Below are 18,896 nucleotides of genomic sequence, written 5' to 3'. Positions count from 1 at the left end.
TATGGCCAATGATTGACTCCCTAAAGTTCGGTATATTTCCCAGAACCAGGACCTCAGTTTTATTGCCATTAAGCTTCAGTGCATTTGTGTTCATCCAGAGGAAGACATTTCTCAGAACAAGCAGGAGTACCGAGGGATCTTGATGCTGAGCAGCAGATAATGGGAAGATGATCTGAGTATCATCAGCGTAAAAGAAGAGGGTGAGTCCAGATTTCTCAATCACATCTGCCAATGGGCGGATGTAAATGTTGAAGAGCAGTGGGCTCAGAATGGATCCCTGAGGAACCCAGAGGTCAGGGCTAAGGTCTTGGATCTTATGTTGGCCGAGGAGACCTGAAAGGTGCGATCTTTTAAAAGGGAGGTCACCCACCTGAAGGCCAGATCTTCAGTGCCCAAGGTTTCAAGTCTGTCTATCAAAATGGGATGCAACACTGTATCAAATGCCGTGCTTAAGTCAAGCAGGATGAGAGCGGCAGTACCGCCAGAATCGAGCTGTTGCCTAAGACATTCTGTGAACCCGAGCACAGCAGATTTGGTGCTGCGCCCAGCCCTTAAACAGGACCATGACGGGTGAATCAACTTGCAGGTCTCAACAAATGAGGAGAATTGGATATTAACATGCCTCTCAAGAATCTTAGAGAAAACAGGAAGATTGGAGATCGGACAAAGGTTTGACCAGCATGTAGATATATATATACAAATATTTTCACAAGAGAAAATGGAAATCAAAGACATTTTTCCAGAACTACTTCTGGAAACAGGAGGCTTTTTCCGCAGGATTTCAGGCATATGTGGAAACATTTGTTAACGTATGAAAATTGTAATTCTTTCAACGTGCAGGGTAATAGACATGTGTGAAGAATTGGACCCATGGTGTGGGCAAATGATTTATGGTACATCACCTTCAGAACTGCCATTTCTTCGAGTGGGGTACTGGCACACTGAGGCACTGCTTTACTTATGTTGATTTGCTATATGGGGAGTGTTTCTAAGGCCTAGACTATTTTCTGCTCTGCACAGATACATGATTTACTGCAGCACAGAAATAATTCTCTCTTGTCCTTTGTGAGATCTTGAATTAATCAAATACTATACAAGTCATGTGCCGCTCATCCCACACCATCAAAAACTCCTACAAAACCTTTACCTCAATTAACAATGTTTTTGGTACCTTTTGCTGTAAAATGCAGTTTGACAACAATTTTTCAATCTTTCTTTCAAAAAAAGGGGCGGACTCCCTGGTCCTCCCCTCTAAAGAGTTGGGATTACTCTGCATACTTCACATACTTTGAAATTGCTTATTCAGAACTAATACATCTATCAACTGTTAGACAATTTGTTAGAAAATACGTGATCTAAAATGTTTTGGAGATGGCTGCACTAAAACTAGTTTAGACTTGCTCACTTAGCTTGCTTCCTTGGTGCAGTCACTAGGATTTTAACAATTCACCAGGTGGTACTACAGTGCACTCACATCAAGAAAAGACATGACACAATAAAAAATCCACAATAAGGGTAGTGCATTAATTATGTAACATTAAAAAACGGTCCTACAAATGGTGTTTATTCAGTCAGAATCAAAAGTGACATCAAGCAAAACATTCTAGCGTACATTTTGGTCAAAACAAGAACTTTGGCCTTCGTGTTAGCTTTTATCACTTAGGAGACACAGGTCCAGACATTATTGTAAAATTGGGCGCAAGCAGTTATTTCTCCCTGTTTTCACAACAGTGGCGATCAGGAATTGAGTGCAAACTGCACTCCGGAGTTTGCCAATGTAAACCACGGTTCTAAGGACAATAGCGAATGCAAAAATAAAATCCAATACTTTTTGAGCATTTTATTTCTCATTCTGTTACTAACAGTTGTCAATTGGTCGCAACTAACCCTTGTGCTTGTTATTGTACCCGGGTCTTTACGTGCTAATATCTGAATTAAGTGCTCAGAAGACAAGCTTATGAAATGCTCCTGTGTGAAGAGTAACCAGTTACCCATTTCATAATCAAGAGGCAATGAGGAGTACCATATTTTCTGTTTTTGCCTAGCACTGCTGCTTTGACAATATTCTGTCAGTCACAAACATTTACGTAAATTTTTCTTTTGTATGGCATCCCAAACTTTTGTGATCTCGTATGAGGACAGACCATGTACAGCACATACTTTCTTATATCTACAGATAGAATATTCAAATTTATCTAAAATGAAGAATTCTGCGTTTTTGGGAACATGCACAGTCACGTTGAGTACTTTTAAACAAATTCCAACATAGGCATCTTCAATCCTAATAGGCTTTACATGGCTCATAACTTCATAGATTTTCAGGGCCAACTTTCCAGAAAGTACATATCCCAGGCCACTGCAATATGGTGGGTAAATCCTGAAAGGATATTCTTCGTATGAAATATAAGCTTTGTGAAATGCGTTTCTCTGCGCATAGTTACCAATGAAGGGGTAACCAGTAAACAAACTATCAGATGAATTGAACGCAAGAAGAAAGTTTAGCATATTGGGAGTATTGATGAACACATCTGAATCGGTTTTCATGATATATTTGGCATTTGAACAAAATTGCGAAACCCATTGGAAAGCCATTATGGTTTTTAAAGTAAGGTTATCATAGGTATCCAGAAAATCTTGGCGAATAATATCCCCATTAAGTTTACTTTCATACTCTATCAATGTTTTCAACTTGGCATCTTCATTTGGTGCTTGGCCTAGTAAGAACAAGGTTTTAACTTGATGTCCAAACCACATGTTCACAGAACCCCATGCTATTCTGATGGCCTGTCGGGCGAATGTGTCTCTTGGTCTGGAAGATACCAGAATGACCAAAAATGGGTTTGTATCTTTACATTTTACATGTTCGAGTTGTGTGAAAGTAAAGTTCTTCTTGTAGATTGGTTCATATTCGTAGAAATATATCCAATTCATTTTCCCAACCAAAGTGGGGGATTGCTGCATGATCAGCCGCATCAATATTGTAACAGTAATTCCAACTAAGATAAAAAAAAAAAACTTTAAACATATGAAATATTTCGCTGGCAGGACGGTCATCGATTTTTCACGCTTTGAAAACATCAGTCCAGCAGACCATGATATCCACATGCTAGGAACCCATGTTGCAATGGAACAAAGCTCTAAGAGAAACGGAAATGTAAATTATGTTAATAAACAATTAACTTTGAGTTTACATCTGGCTTATTTAATTAAAACGTAGATTGCGATATTTCACTAGCAATTAGCATAACAGATTTCAGAGAGACATTCAGGAAATGATCAAAGCAAAAATCAAGGTTTTCAATTCACCCTTTATTCGTATATAAAGAGAATCGGGTAAGAATGCAGATTCCAAACACTGCACTCATCAGAGGCACAGCACGTACAATTCTATGGCAGAACTTTTAAAATATCTGATGAAAGCGTGCACAAACGTCACACTTGTTTAAGTAGCTTGGAATTCATATGTTATGCTTCTGTAATTCTACATTTACTGATTTACAAACAGGCATAACACATTATGCGTTACTGAGCATTAGCAAACAAGTTTGCAGATGTATCCATTGTCAAGGCCAATTCAGTCAATTCAAAGCTTTTATTCGGTTAATATACATCAACCATATAAGCACAGACATAATATCAGTAAAAACAGGACTATCCTTGATATAAATACATGGGACTTCGTAGGCATGTGAAAGTCCTAGTACAGAAAGTGCAAGTGCAGTACTACAGTACAAATAAATATCCTTATATACTGACAATCAATAGCAATAGGCATTAATTGCCTAAGACTAGTAGATTTAGTTGAAAATGTAGCTAGACAAAAACAAAAGTGCAAATGCAAAAATACAGTACATGTAAAAATCCGGATAGACCAAATATCAAATATCAATGGACCTAGATTTCCCAATTCCAATGGATTTCAGGATAAATGTAGCTAAATAAAAACACAATCCTGGATCTTCTAATTTAAAAAGCAATTTCATGGCATCTTTAGCCGACCTTATGTTCTAAAATAAGAAAAAAGGTTTCAAATAAAGCATTCTAAAATTAAGATAAAATTTACAAATTAATAAGAAATAGCAGCAGCTTTGGTGGGATATACCATCACATGGGCATCGTTAACCAGTACTCTGTTTCATAACTGGAAAATTAACAAGGTGATGTATTGTACCCAATCTTAAACGTGTCAGTACATATTGGTGCGATGCTCTTGTTACGACTGACAAGTAAGATTGGAAACCCTCTTTAATTTCCAGTTGCTGGTAGAGCATAAAGGTAGTTTGCTTGTTGATTACATTAAAACGGGCCTTCAATTGCTGTGATAAAAAAATTGATTTTATCTCATTTTTAGTGACAGAGGCTATGCGCCCAGGGTCCAGCCGTATATCATAATTAAATAGGGTTTTGTACCAATGCGAGATGTATTTAAGCCATGGTATTTTTAGACAATTCTCCAATTCTCCATTTTGACACAATCCTGTACAATAGATTGGCTGAACTTTGTCTCTTCCTTTGACCAAATTGATTTCCATAATACGAGGGGTCGTAATGAGACAATGTCTGATAAATAAGCAATGCCCACTTCCCGGTGAATGAGTTCCGTCGAAGAGGGGGGCGGGGGGGTACACAGCAAGCGTTTTAAAAAGACATTTTCGGCTTGCAAAAGAGAATTCGCTTGGATATGTCCCCAAACACCAGCACCATAGAGAGCGGCAGAAACACATCTTGCCTCATGAATTGCCATCATGTCTCAATTTGGCAGTAAATCTAAAAATGCCGTTTGTATTTCTCTCCATCTTAGAGCGGACATTCTCCTGTTCCTGTGCCCATGACCCATTTCCAGCAAATGTAATACCCAAGTAACAAAATGATTTTACAGTTAAAACTTTAAAGTCCTCTATGTAAAATCGTCTGGCTGGTATTGGGTTTTTGCTACAAGCCATAACAAAAGTTTTAGATTTATTAATTAAAAGCTTTCTTTTGGTAATAAATATAGTAAAATTGTCGATAAGACGCTGAAGCCAAAGAGGGGTCCGAGATAATAAAACCGCGTTGTCAGCGTATAAAAGATTTGGGATAGGGTTTCCTTCAATCCTAGGTGCGTCAGCTTCAAATGTTTTCAGGGTGGCATCAACATTATTAATAAATAAAGAAAACAATAATGGTGCCAGCACACACCCCTGGCGGATACCTCTCTTAACTTTAAAAGGGGGGGTATACTCGCCTGAATACCCATACCGCACCTTACTAGTTAGTGCTTCATATAATCTTGCTAGAAAGTAAACTATATCTTTTTGGGCACCCATTTCTAGCAATAGAGGCCATAAAATCGAATGGTCTACTAAATCAAAAGCGCTACTCAAATCGGCAAAGCATAAATATAGGTTGCCCTCCTTTGCCAATGTATACTTCCCGATCAGAAGATCTAAATTTACACACTGCTCCAATGTTCTCAATCCTTTCCTAAACCCATATTGGGCTTGTGAGAGGATCGACTTTTCTATAGCCCAATCTTCTAGTCTAGAAAGCATGACCCTACTCAAAATCTTAATAGAAGAGTCCAGTAGTGAGATTGGGCGGTAATTACGGGCATCAGTCTTTACTCCCGTCTTATAAATTGGGATTATTATTGACTGGCCCCATGATGCTGGAATTTCTGTTTCAGAAGCAACATTAAATACTCTAGTTAAAAAAAGTGACCATAAATCCATATTGTTTTTATAGAGGTCTATTGGGACGCCATCTGGGCCGGGCGCCTTACCACCCTTGCCACTGGATATACCATCTAAGACCTCCCCATTACTAATCATTAGAGGTATAATTGGCCATTGAACGGGCATATCATGTGGTTTAGCAGATATGGTATTACTATTGGTAGAATTAAAAATATTTGAAACGTGTTCTACCCAAGAGTTACAAGTAATATGGGAATTAAATACTGGTACATGGTCATCTTTCAAAAAGGAACTATTAACAGTATCCCAGAATAGCTTGCTATTTTTTATATCAGCTGCGTAGCTTAATTTTTCCCATGCGTCATCGCGGAGTTCAGCTTTTCTTGTCTCCAGGGCAGAATTAAACTCTGCTCGTAGAGTCCTAATTATATCCCTATCTCGTGGATTACACCCCAGGGCTTGTTTAAGGTGATGTAGGGCCGCTGTACAGTTCTTATCGAATCAGCCTACCTTGGGTTTTCTTTTGCTATGGTCAGGTTTCGTCAGAAGGTTATCGACGACCTTATTGATCTTAATAAAATTTTCAAGCAATTGAGGATCAATCTCCTCACCTAAACAGAGTTGGAGTTCATCCTGACATTGTTTAATAACATCACCCTGAATTTTTAATGGATCTAAACCTGTCCATTTTATCCGCACGCCATTTGGTCTAGTTGGGGCAATACATGGACTATTAAATGCATCATTGTTATTTTTAAATCCCCAAGTAAATAGGTTAAGGGAGATACTATTGTGATCACTTGTGGGTTGCTCCATTACCCATGGTGAAGAAAACAGGTGTGCACTGTTGCTAGAAATTAAAATATGATCAATATTAGACCTTACATTTCTCCCTGTTAATGTGGGACATTTCATATTATTTTTGTCCATACTACAACCCAACAAATTCAGATCCAATTTAGCAATGACACTATTTAAAGTAGTACCATAATCACAGTGGGGGAAATGCATATAATCATTTTCATTTTCCCCCCTCCTATGCCCACACACTTTGGTCAAGGATAAGGGACACGCCTGCATATTAAAATCTCCAAACCAAAGAATAATGGTCGGGTTCCTAATGGTACTGATCAACTTATCAACTTCTCGCTCCAAGGCATAAACAACTGACCCTCGGGTTAAATTAAACACATTGTTATAGAAGTTGATCAGAATTACATCTTTTCCCACTAGGGACTCCAACCACATAATCTGGGCGTAAGCACCAACAGTAATACAGCACTTAATGTTACATTTATTCAGATTGGTGGCGATCATGATCAGAAGTCCCCCCTTAGCTCTACCTGAAGTTGATGGCAAAGCCGGCAGCGAATGAGTGGTATAACCCTCTACATAGACTGGTTCCGTGCACCATGTCTCTTGGAGGCATATAATATCATGTTGGGCTGAAATCAAATCTGACCATGCAGGGGTACCTATTTTGCTCTTAAAACCTGACATATTCCATGAGGTTACTAAATAACCGATACCTGGTTCAGGCTCGGTGACCTCAGTAACTTCCGGATGGAATGCAGTGTCATCCACTTTATCATTGGGGGATGGAGGGGTTAGAGAAGGACAAACATAGTTGTTAGAGGTGGAAGATATCAGAGTTATACCAGAGGTATACCTACCACCCAGCTCTATCACAAAAAGTTCCTTCTTACCTAAATTAGTAATCTCATCAACCTCCATTCCCCATACAGATTCAACACATACATATCTGACCTGTTGTACCTGGTTCATCTGTGGATGTTCCTTACGTCAATCATTAATGTCGAGGTCACTCAGAACCTGGAATCTATTAGCCAATGGGATGGCGGGGTGGAATAAGGAGCAGGATCCAAGAGGGGCTATAGGGGATCTATTTCTGGGTCGGCTATCAATTTCCTGTGTTGGCATTAAGTGTCTATAAAAATACCCTAAAGGGAAAAGGGTGGTATTATATTCCGTACAGGAAGGAGGAGGTGCGTTATTGAGGGTGTTACTAACCCATCTTGGGGATCGGAAATTGATAATACAGTCGCCTTCAAAGCATTGTCAAGGCATTTGTAACATCATCATCAAGTATTTTATTCGGTTTTAGCAAGAAAACTGCAAAAGAACACATAAAAAGTACATCTAAATATATTGGCTAAGGCATTCCCTTACTTGGAAGGCGGGAACTGGGTGTCGGAAGTGCATAGAGCACATCAGGTTCCATTCAGTCTTAGGCAACCAGTGAGACCAGATGCGAAACCCCGTGCCGTTTTGGTTTACTGTGGCAATTTCCTTTTGCGGCAGACCATCTACGAAAAAGCCAGGCCGGAGGCAAAGCGAAGCAGGGGAGATTATTGCTTTATTGTCAGACTGGACTTCTGCCACGTCACGGTAGAGACTGTTGTGTTTATACTGTAACTCATTTGTCCCTCCCCTCACCCTGTACCTTCCCTTCCCCTGTCATCAGCTGAGCGTTCTGGAATGTTGACAGACGCCAGTTCATGACCTACGTGACAAGATGCTTCACCCCGCTCTCCCCTCCTGACCTACAGCTGTGTTGGATTTTCTGCTTAATAAAAAGCATTTACTTCAATCGCTCATTATGCGTTCTTAACAAATTGGCGACGAGGGCCAACACAGCGGAACCCGTGTGAAGTGATTGGTGACATTTCGGAAAAACATAAGCATTGATGATGATTTAATTAGAGCAACCGCAATCACCAAGGATGAAAAATACTGAAAAATAAGGTCAGTGTATAAGTGGAGACTATATTAAGGATTGATGAAAGAACAGCGTTTTCAGTGTGGAAAGCATCTTCCACATTTTGACTGAGTGACATCTGATATTAAACGTGTTGCATATGTGAAGAGAAGGGCATTCTGAACTTTAAAAAAAAAAAGGGCAAGTTGCGCGTTGCTCGAGAACTCAAGGAACTCCTGTTTTAAAATTCTATGTGTGTCATAGTGCAGCGCTGACTGAAAAACTTCCAACTGCCATCTGACAACCGTCTGCTGGCAACTGTCAAATGCGCATTCACCGACAAAGAAAACTGTCAAATGGTGAATGACGTAAAGCGTAAGCTACGCAAGGCGGCTATCTTGGGTATGTTTTACACAGGAAAGATACTGCAGGCATCTCACCATTCATTGTACTGAGTGCACGTCTTCAAAAGCCAATAACAGGGAAGTAATACAGCAATCGGCACAGCGCTAAGACAAGCCCTCAGCATTGTGAGGGAAGGGTGCGCTGCATGAGAGCTACAATATATGAAATTTAGAGAGAAAGCATACAGGAGTGGCAATCTGTGCTGATTGGCAGAGCAACACAGAGTAAAGGCACAATTCAAAACCTTATTCAATGAATGTGTGTATAGACATCGTTTAATTCTAAATAATTCCTACACAAGTATCTACTGAAAATCCTAAACCATAGCAAATAAATAGAAAAATGGCTACTGGTTATTTGCTAAATTTAACACCACCTGTCTCATTTTTGGCAGGGGAAGGAGAACACCCCTCCCCCCCCCCCAATCAAATGGGAGGAATGGAGAGAGCATTTTACAAACTTCATTGATACAATTGAGGATGAGGAAGATATAAAAGCTGAAATGAAGTACAAAATCTCGATGCATTGTTTAGGTGCTGGTGGAATAAGGGTTTTCAAACGGAAAGTGAGAGCTGCAGACGAGGGTGATGAATATGTAAATTCCATAGATGATCTTAACAGTTATTACAAACCCACCGTATGTGTAGGTGTGGACAGATATAGATTCTTTCATAGGAAGCAGGGTCAGAATGAATCTATTGATGACTATGTTGTAGCATTAAAGAACTTGGCCATCACATGTCGATTTGGTGACCAACACGATGAATTCATTCATGATCAGATTGTCATGCAAGGTTCTAAGGCTGATATACAGGACAACCTGTGGGCAAAAGGAGAGAATCCGCTACAAACTGTAATTGATATAGTCAGAAGAGCTGAACTCACAGGCAGATGCGCCAAAGTGGATGACACGCAGATAATGGTGTCTATTACTCATAACATCAGTGACTTCGCAGTTTCTCTCATTTGCCTCACGCAAACAAGTTGTTGTTGCGCTAATATTGTCCAGATTGGACTATTGTAATGCCCTTTACTTGGGCATTAACAAGGGACAGTTGCGACGCCTGCAGCTGGTGCAGAATGCCACTGCCAGGCTGGTGATGGACTTGCCTAAACACCACTCAGTCTCGGCTTTTCTTCTTTCTTTGCACTGGCTTCCTATGGATCGCAGAATTATGTTCAAAACCCTTTGCCTCACTCCCAATGCTTACTATGGCCTGGGTCCTGATGGCACAAAAGCTTTATTTCAACACTATGCTTCCATTAGGAATCTCAGGTCAGCAAGCAAACATCTCCTTACCATTCCCAGGTTTAAAAGGATGAGATGTGGCAGGAGAGCCTTTTCAATTGCCACAGCCAAATTGTGGAATTCCCTCCCTGAGAAAATTTCGGGACAACAATCACACACTTTTTCGAAAGGTTTTAGATGCTTGTCTGAGTGCGTCTTCTCCTGCTTGCATATTGTTCTGCTGTTAGCGCCTTGACGCCCTTGGGATAAGTCAGCGCTCTATAAATTTTATATTCATTCATTCATATTCAAAGCTGTGATAGCGGAAAGTAAAGAGAAGAAAGAGGAGAACATCATTGCCAAAGTGAGTGACAGAAAATCTAAGGATGCCAGAACTAACCATATAAAGACAGAAAATTTGATAATACAAGCAATACCAATAGAAAATGCTACAGATGCAGCAGTTTAAAACATTTAGTAAATGATCGAAATTGCCCAGCCAAAACGAGCAGATGTTCTTTTTGCAGGGTCGTAGGTCATTTTCAGAAAGTATGCCACAAAAGGTCACCGAAAACTGTAAAATACGTGGAAAATGAGAATAACTCAGATTCTAATTTTTCAGATGAGGATGAAATGAATATGTTTATACTCAATATTGATGATGATTGTATTTTAGATGTTGATGATAACAAGGAGGGTAAGACTAAGAAGAAACCAGTTTGTGAAATGTGTATAGGGGTGTAAACGTGTCAATTGATGCAGACTTTTGTTCACCGTACACAATTGTTAATACAAAAGTGTGGAAGGAGACATTTTTGCAAAAACTAGGTGAACAATTAGAACCCCCAGACATTTCCATGAAAACATTCACTGGAGAACCCATTGATTTGGAGGGATTTAGAAGACTAAAGTTTACGTTTAAGGGAAGAGACGCCTTATGCAAACTATATGTATCCAAGTCAGGCCCATCAATTTTAGGTTGGTTAGATCAAGGAAAGCTTGGGATTGTGCTCAACCTGAACAGTGAAGAACCTGTTTTCATTGTAGAAAGTGAGGATGGAATGTGCAAAGATGTCAAACTTAAATTCCCCAAAGTGTTTACAGACTCAATTGGTCATTATAAGGGTTTTGAACATGAAATTTGCGTGAAGAAAGACGCCATTCCAATAATACATAAGGTTAGGAACGTTCAGTTTTCCATTAAGTAAGGGGTGAAAGAGCAATGAGAAAAATTACTTCATGATGACATTATTGAGAAAGTTGATTCTTCTGAATGGGTCGCCCCCATGGTTGTTGTGAAATGCCCCAATGGGCGGTTGAGATTGTGCATTGATCGCCACGATCTTAATGAGAATATCTTAGTAGATCAATTTCCCCTACCCCGAAATATTGAAATGCTAGGTTGTACTAAAGGAGTCAAGTACTTCTCGACAATAGATCTTAAGGCAGCATACCACCAGATCCCTTTGCATCCTGAGAGCAGAAGCCTGACCACTTTTATCACCCCTTTCACGTGTTTCTGTTTTAAGAGAGCTCCTTTCGGATTGGCATCTGCTGCTGCCATGTTTCAGAGGCTAATGCAAGAGACATTTAAGGGGGTGGAAGGCATTCTGTTATTTCAGGGTGACATATTAGTCATGGGTAAAACAAAAGAAGAACATGACAATAAACTGATGCAAATACTAGAGATCCTGGAGAACAAGGGCCTCACAGCCGAATATAGCAAATGCAAGTTTGCACGTTCAGAAGTCACGTACTTGGGACACTATCTCAGCTGATGGAATCAAACCAAAAAGGAGCTCCTAGATGCAATAATAAATCCACCAGAACCTAAAACTAAGGATGAACTTCGCTCCTTCTTGGGTCTCATAGAATTCTATTCTAAATTCAATGAGAGGTTCTCTGCCAAAACATTTGTATTGAGAAAGTTACTAAAAACAAAAACAAAAATGTATATGGTCAGATGAATGTGGTAAAACATTTTGCATGCTAAAGCAGGACATATGCACTGCCCCACCTTTGCAAGGATTTGACCCATTGTTAAAGAGTATTGTAACAACAGATGCCAGTGGGAGAGGATTAGGTGCTGTCCTAACCCAAGTTGATTCAAAAGGTACCGAATGCACTATTGCATTTGTCTCACGTTCACTTACCCCAACAGAAGAAAAGTATTTGGTCATTGAACGTGAGGCCTTGGCTTGTGTTTGGGGATTGGAACACTTTCGACAATTTGTGTGGGGAAGCAAAGTAATTTTAAGAACTGACAAACCCCTAACAAAAGTATTAACCACCAAGAGATTATATACAGCTTCTCCAAGGCTTGCAAGGATGTCTCTGAGACTATTTGATTATGAATATGAAGTGCAATATGTACCAGGCATAAGAAATGTGGTAGCAGATTTCCTGAGTAGGATGCCAATTTTAGTACAAGGTTCTAGAGGTGAATCAGATGAGAAATTCTGGGTTGCTAGTGTTCATGAGGAAACACATGGCATATCGCTTGAAGAATGGTTAACTGAACAAAGTAAAGATCAGACATTAGGCACAGTGTGTAACATGATAATGAATGGGTGGGCGTTAAAGAAAAATTTGGAAAAAGACATCTTACCATACTGGGAAGTGAAGCATGAACTCTCAATCGAAGAGGGACTGCTGTTAAGGAGTGGCAAAGTAATTGAATGAATGAATGAATGAAGATGTTCTTATATAGCGCATGGCTACCCGGAGGCATCCCAGCGCTGCGGAGAGGGTCAAGGAGGAGGTGGAATTAAGGAAATAGCCAGGTCTTAAGTTGTTTCTTAAATGACAGATGGTTAGCTTCCTTGCGGATGGAGAGGGGAAGGGTGTTCCAGTGTCTCGAGGCATTGTAGGACAACAAGCAACCTCCTGGTCGGGCCTTTCTGATTCTGGGGACTGTCGCTAAATGAAGTTGATCTGAGCGGAGATTTCTTGTGGGTTTGTAAGGTTTAAGAAGGTTTTTGATGGCGGGGGGGGGGGGGCCTTTGTTATGAAGTATTTTGTGTGCAATGCAGAGGGTCTTGAAATGGATTCTTTCCTGTATTGGTAGCCAATGGAGTGTGTACAGGGCGGGCTTGGCTGAGCTGCGACTGTTAGTTTCAGTGAGCAGCCTGGCGGCTGAGTTCTGGACAATCTGAAGTTTAGAAATCACTGCTCTCGGTGCACCTAGATAAAGGACATTGCCATAGTCCAGCCTGGAAAGAACAAGTGCCTGAACCACAAGTTTTCTTGAGTGGGTGGGCAGGAGGGGAAGCACTTTCCGTAAAGTGCGGAGTATACCATAACAGGTGGCCGCCGTTTTCCTTGCTTGTGTTCTAAGAGTAAGATCATGGTCAAGCCATATGCCCAAACTTTTTATTTCTTGTTTGGGTAGTGGTGCAGGTCCCATGCATGTTGGCCATGATATGCTAGGATTGAAGCCAGCTTGATTACCCAGCAGCATGAGCTCTGTTTTGTCGCCATTGAGCTTGAGATGGGAGAGGCTCATCCAGCTGTTAATTTCTTTGAGGCATGAACAAAGATTGATAGAAGACTTTTCTTCCTGATTCAGAGCCGCGATGAGCTGGGTATCATCTGCGTAAGTGACCAGTTGGATTCCAAACGGGGAGACTATCTGTGCTAATGGGGACATATATACATTAAAAAGGGTAGGGCTCAAGGAGGAGCCCTGCGGTACTTCGCATTGGAGGGGAACAGGTTAGGACTGAGTGTTCCCATCAAATACCTGGTAGGATCTATCTTCCAGAAATGATTCCAACCAGAATAGAGCTTTACCCGTCACTCCCACGTTTCTGAGACGGTGAATTAGAATGTGGTGATTCACCGTGTCGAAGGCGGCGCTCAAGTCTAGGAGGATGATGGCTGAGGAGCCTCCCGCATCCAGAATCTTTCGTGATTCCTCAACCACCGCAATTAGCGCCGTCTCGGTGCTCTGACCAGGGCGAAAGCCTGTCTGTGAGGAGTGAAGCAGGTTAAAGGTTTCCAGGTGGGCCGAGAGTATTTGATTGACATATTTTTCTGCGGCCTTGCTAATGCCTGGAATCAGCGAAATGGGCCGATAGTTGCCCAAATCCGAAGGATCAAGGTGGGGTTTCTTTAGAAGTGCCCTCACCATAGCCTTTTTCCAGTCCTGGGGGACTGTGCCTGCGGCTAAGGAGGCGTTGATTAAGTTGGCAATGGGAGGAATAATGGTAGGCAATGCCTGTTTAAGGATTTTAAAGGGAGCAGGGTCGTTAGGGGAGCCACTTTTTATTGCCTCTATGATGTGGCAGAGATGTTCATCGGAGAGAGGGGCAAAAGAATCGAGACATCTATTGTTTTCCAGGGGTTCTGGGTTCAAAGCATGGTTCGTCGTAATGGGTGGAAGAAGATTAAGGATTTTTTTAATTTTTGTGGAGAAGAAACCTGCCAGGTCTTCACAGTGACGACCAGTGGGGTCTGTCGCCTGTGGGGGGTCAGGGGTACGTGTGAGTTTTTTTACAATTCGGAAGATTTCTTTGGAAGAGTTGGTAGAGTCTTGGATTTTTTCCTCGAAGTAGGCGGCCTGTGTTGCTCTAATTTCTGTTTTATAGGAGGCAATAGATGCTCTATAAGCAGCTTTTTTCTCGCTTGAATAGTCTTTCCTCCAGGTTCGTTCTAATCTTTTACATTGTTGTTTTTGATTGCGGAGGCTAGGAGTGAACCAGGGACATTTATTAGGACCACTTTTTGGCAAACTGTTTTTACGGGGGAGTACTGTGTTAAGTGAGTTTTCAATCCATGATTGAAACTTTCTGTTTGCAACTACTGGGTTGGGGTCGGGACTAGGAATAGTCCGTTCAAGTTCGTGGGTCCAGTTCTTGATGCTAAGTCTGGGCCAGTGTCACGCCCAGATTCGTGATGACACCAGGGGTGTGTGTATCTGGGGGGGGGTGCCATATAAAAGGGATCAGAAAGTGATCTGACCAGGGAAGGGGGATGGAATCCAGTCCCTCTAGCTCTTTAATATTGGAAAAAATAGGGTCAAGGAGGTGGCCCTTCGAGTGTGTGGCAAGATGGTTTTTCAAATGAAGCTGATATGCTGCGAGGTCATGCATAAGGTCAGTTGACACTTTATTAGAGAGCTCATCAAGATGTAAGTTAAAGTCTCCAAGCACAGTAAAGTTAGACGAAGTGCTAGCTAGATTTAGTGTGGTTTCAAGTAGTGAGCTGCAAAATTTTCCAGGAGTTCCTGGAGGACGATATATAAGGAGCCCGGAAAAAGTGACTGAAGGGGTCAGTTGGATGGAGAATTGAATATTTTCGCAGTCCAGCAGAGGGCTATCTAGGAGACGACAAACTAGCTGGTCTTTATAGATAATGGCAATTCCTCCAGCTCTGCTGCCTATTTTGTCTAGGCGTTGGATCATGTAGCCCGAGGGGAGTGCTTGAATCACATCGGGGTCTGAGTTGAGTGAGAGCCAGGTCTCTGTGAGGAAAAGGATATCTATTTCTGACTCGTGTAGTAATATAGAGATTTCTGTAGCGTGCTTTGGCAAGGATCTGCAATTCAGCAGGGCCATGTTCAGTTGCTTGCTTGCGGGAGGCAGGGTATTGGGTTTGGGGGCAAGGTTGAATCCACAGTGGGGGCACTTGTCTTTGGAAGCGTCCAAGGACATAGGGTGGACACAGCAACTATTAGAATGTCCCCTGATAGCAAACAAGTTTTCTCTGGAGTATGTAACAGGATTTGGGGCATCTAACTCAGAGTTCCTGGGCCCGTTTGGCCACGGACGGGTGCAGACGGGCTTGCCTTTGGCGCGCCGCCGGCACGCCCGCTGCGCGCGTCCGCTGCGCGCTTCGCCCTGCATCAGGTTTTATGGAGTGAGGAAAGGAGAAACTAGAGCGCTGACCCTGTACCGGAAGTAGGCTCCCTCCACTCAATCGGGACAAGAACCCGTGGTGGACCGGGGAGTAACCGGAAGGCCTACGCGCTATCGTGCGGAAGATCAGGTAATAGTTCCTCGTGGGTAAATATACAGTTTTCAGCTGCTAAAAATACTTTAGTGCTCGGCAAATCAAGTGACAGTCAAATTTTTAAAAATGTAAACTTTCTTAGAGGAGCGAGTGCAATCAATCAGCTAGCGCCAGGTAGACTGACGACAAACAACAGTGTGGCTACCTTGACGCGTCCGCTGCGCGCTTCGCCCTGCATCAGGTTTTATGGAGTGAGGGAAGGAGAAACTAGAGCGCTGACCCTGTACCGGAAGTAGGCTCCCTCCTCTCAATCGGGACAAGAACCCGTGGTGGACCAGGGAGTAACCGGAAGGGCTACGCGCTATCGTGCGGAAGATCAGGTAATAGTTCCTCGTGGGTAAATATACAGGTTTCAGCTGCTAAAAATACTTTAGTGCTCGGCAAATCTAGTGACAGTCAAATTTTAAAAAATGTTAACTTTCTTAGAGGAGCGAGTGCAATCAATCAGCTAGCGCCAGGTAGACTGACGACAAACAACAGTGTGGCTACCTTGACGCGTCCGCTGCGCGCTTCGCCCTGCATCAGGTTTTATGGAGTGAGGGAAGGAGAAACTAGAGCGCTGACCCTGTACCGGAAGTAGGCTCCCTCCACTCAATCGGGACAAGAACCCGTGGTGGACCGGGGAGTAACCGGAAGGGCTACGCGCTATCGTGCGGAAGATCAGGTAATAGTTCCTCGTGGGTAAATATACAGTTTTCAGCTGCTAAAAATACTTTAGTGCTCGGCAAATCAAGTGACAGTCACATTTTTTAAAACGTAAACTTTCTTAGAGGAGCGAGTGCAATCAATCAGCTAGCGCCAGGTAGACTGACGACAAACAACAGTGTGGCTACCTTGACGCGTCCGCTGCGCGCTTCGCACTGCATCAGGTTTTATGGAGTGAGGGAAGGAGAAACTAGAGCGCTGACCCTGTACCGGAAGTAGGCTCCCTCCACTCAATCGGGACAAGAACCCGTGGGGGACCGTGGAGTAACCGGAAGGGCTACGCGCTATCGTGCGGAAGGTCAGGTAATAGTTCCTCGTGGGTAAATATACAGTTTTCAGCTGCTAAAAATACTTCTAGTGCTCGGCAAATCAAGTGACAGTCAAATTTTTAAAAATGTAAACTTTCTTAGAGGAGCGAGTGCAATCAATCAGCTAGCGCCAGGTAGACTGACGACAAACAACAGTGTGGCTACCTTGACGCGTCCAACCAACCAAACTCAGACAGACCATTCTAGAATTATGCCATGAGGGACACCTGGGTATTGGCAAAACCAAGAGCAGGATCAGAAACTCGTATTGGTGGCCAGCGGTGGATCTCGCCACAGAGAGAGTAGTGAGGGGTTGCATACAACGCACCAATTCAGACAAGTCCAAGGTCACGTTCAGACCCCCACTCCATCCCATACCATGTCCAACCATGCCATGGGAAAGAATAGGAATAGACATCATGGGACCCATTACAGAACGGGGGGACCAGGTTTACGCCATAGTGCTAATCGATCACTTCTCAAAATGGCCTGAGGTTGGGTTTGTGAACAAAACGGATACCCAGAGTGTTCTACAATTCCTTGATGATGTATTTATAAGGGAAGGGCTGACCAAATGCATTGTCAGTGACAATGGTCCACAGGTTACATCAGAGATATTCATTAACTACTTAAAAAGAAACAATATTACACATAAAACAACTTCAGTATACCACCCAGCCAGTAATGGAGCAGTAGAAAGGTTTAACTGGGTTATTAAGGGTATTTTGTAACAAGCCACTAACAACAACCTTTTGTGGAGAAATGAAATTGGAAAAACAGTGTGGGCATACCGCATAACACCATGCAATAGCACAGGTCATAGCCCATTTGAGCTTATGAGAGGGAGGACACCTATGTACAAGGAAAATGTGGGTTGGCAAACAGCACTTATGTCAAACAAGAAGATCCCTTTGGGTTCCTTATAAAGCATACAGCAAAAACCAACTCAAACCAGCTCACATCCAACCAGAAAACAATCACCAGCACCAAATAGAAACCGAGAGCATAATATAAAAAATATCCTGTATCTTTTATTAATAAACAGATATCATAAAATATGTAAAAAATAACACAAATATCTCATTAATACACATATATTAAAATAATTTCATTCATAATACAAAGGGAGAACAGCAAACAGCAGCCAAAAGATCTGAGTGGTCACCAGACACGGTTAAACGCAGATTACAAAAGACACAAATAGAATGTAAGGCCCGCTATGACATGAAACACAGCAGTAAACCGGTAAAGGTGTCCGTGGGAGAAATGGTGCATGTAATAATGAGTGGGTTCATAGCCAAGGGTCAGAACAAGTTTACCCAACCCCTCATGGTGGAAAAAGTGTTTTGTAGCTCAACCTTATTGAGCGATGGAAGAGTGTGGAACTTCTCAAGGTTAGCCCCAGGCAAGCACAGTGGAACAGATGGAGAAGGGATGGTTGTGCTTAGATCCACTAAAGGTGGTAGGGGGGAATTCTGGGAAGAAGAGGATGATGGAATGTTCCACAGAGTACCCAGTGTTCGGCCTCATCAGGCCACAGAAAGCGTATACCTAGCTTTTTTGTTAAATCCAGCCCGGTTAAAAGTAATTAAGGGCAAACAAACCCAATTCTTCACCTCAGAGATTAAGGCCAAGGAGTACCTGGAGGGGTGGGGGTCGAACCCTTAAACGGATTAACACAGTACAGGGGGGTGAATATGAGTTAAGAAAGTAAGGAGGAAAAGATATGTTATTTACTTTAATTATTCACCCCCTACTGGAGGCTAGCCTCATTCCGTTTTTTTATTTTTCTGTTTTCTCTTTTGGATATTTCTGTTGTTTGTTTTTCTTATTTTTGGCACAAC

General features: G+C 42.1%; 1 protein-coding gene across 1 annotated transcript in view; it reads right to left on the bottom strand.

Moving 5' to 3' along the window:
• Positions 1-1,573: 1,573 nt before the first annotated feature.
• LOC146785865 (UDP-GalNAc:beta-1,3-N-acetylgalactosaminyltransferase 1-like) overlaps positions 1,574-18,896 on the bottom strand; it is a 126,908-nt gene continuing 109,585 nt past the window's right edge. The window contains exon 2 of the mRNA XM_085633817.1: positions 1,574-3,137. Coding sequence (XP_085489943.1) covers positions 2,074-3,105 — 1,032 coding nt within the window. The 5' untranslated portion in view covers positions 3,106-3,137 and the 3' untranslated portion in view covers positions 1,574-2,073. The remainder of the gene's footprint in view (positions 3,138-18,896) is intronic.

The sequence above is a fragment of the Triturus cristatus genome, chromosome 11 (assembly GCF_964204655.1).
Source record: "Triturus cristatus chromosome 11, aTriCri1.1, whole genome shotgun sequence".
Taxonomy (NCBI): Eukaryota; Metazoa; Chordata; class Amphibia; order Caudata; family Salamandridae; genus Triturus; species Triturus cristatus.
This window is presented reverse-complemented; position numbering and strand designations above follow the sequence as displayed.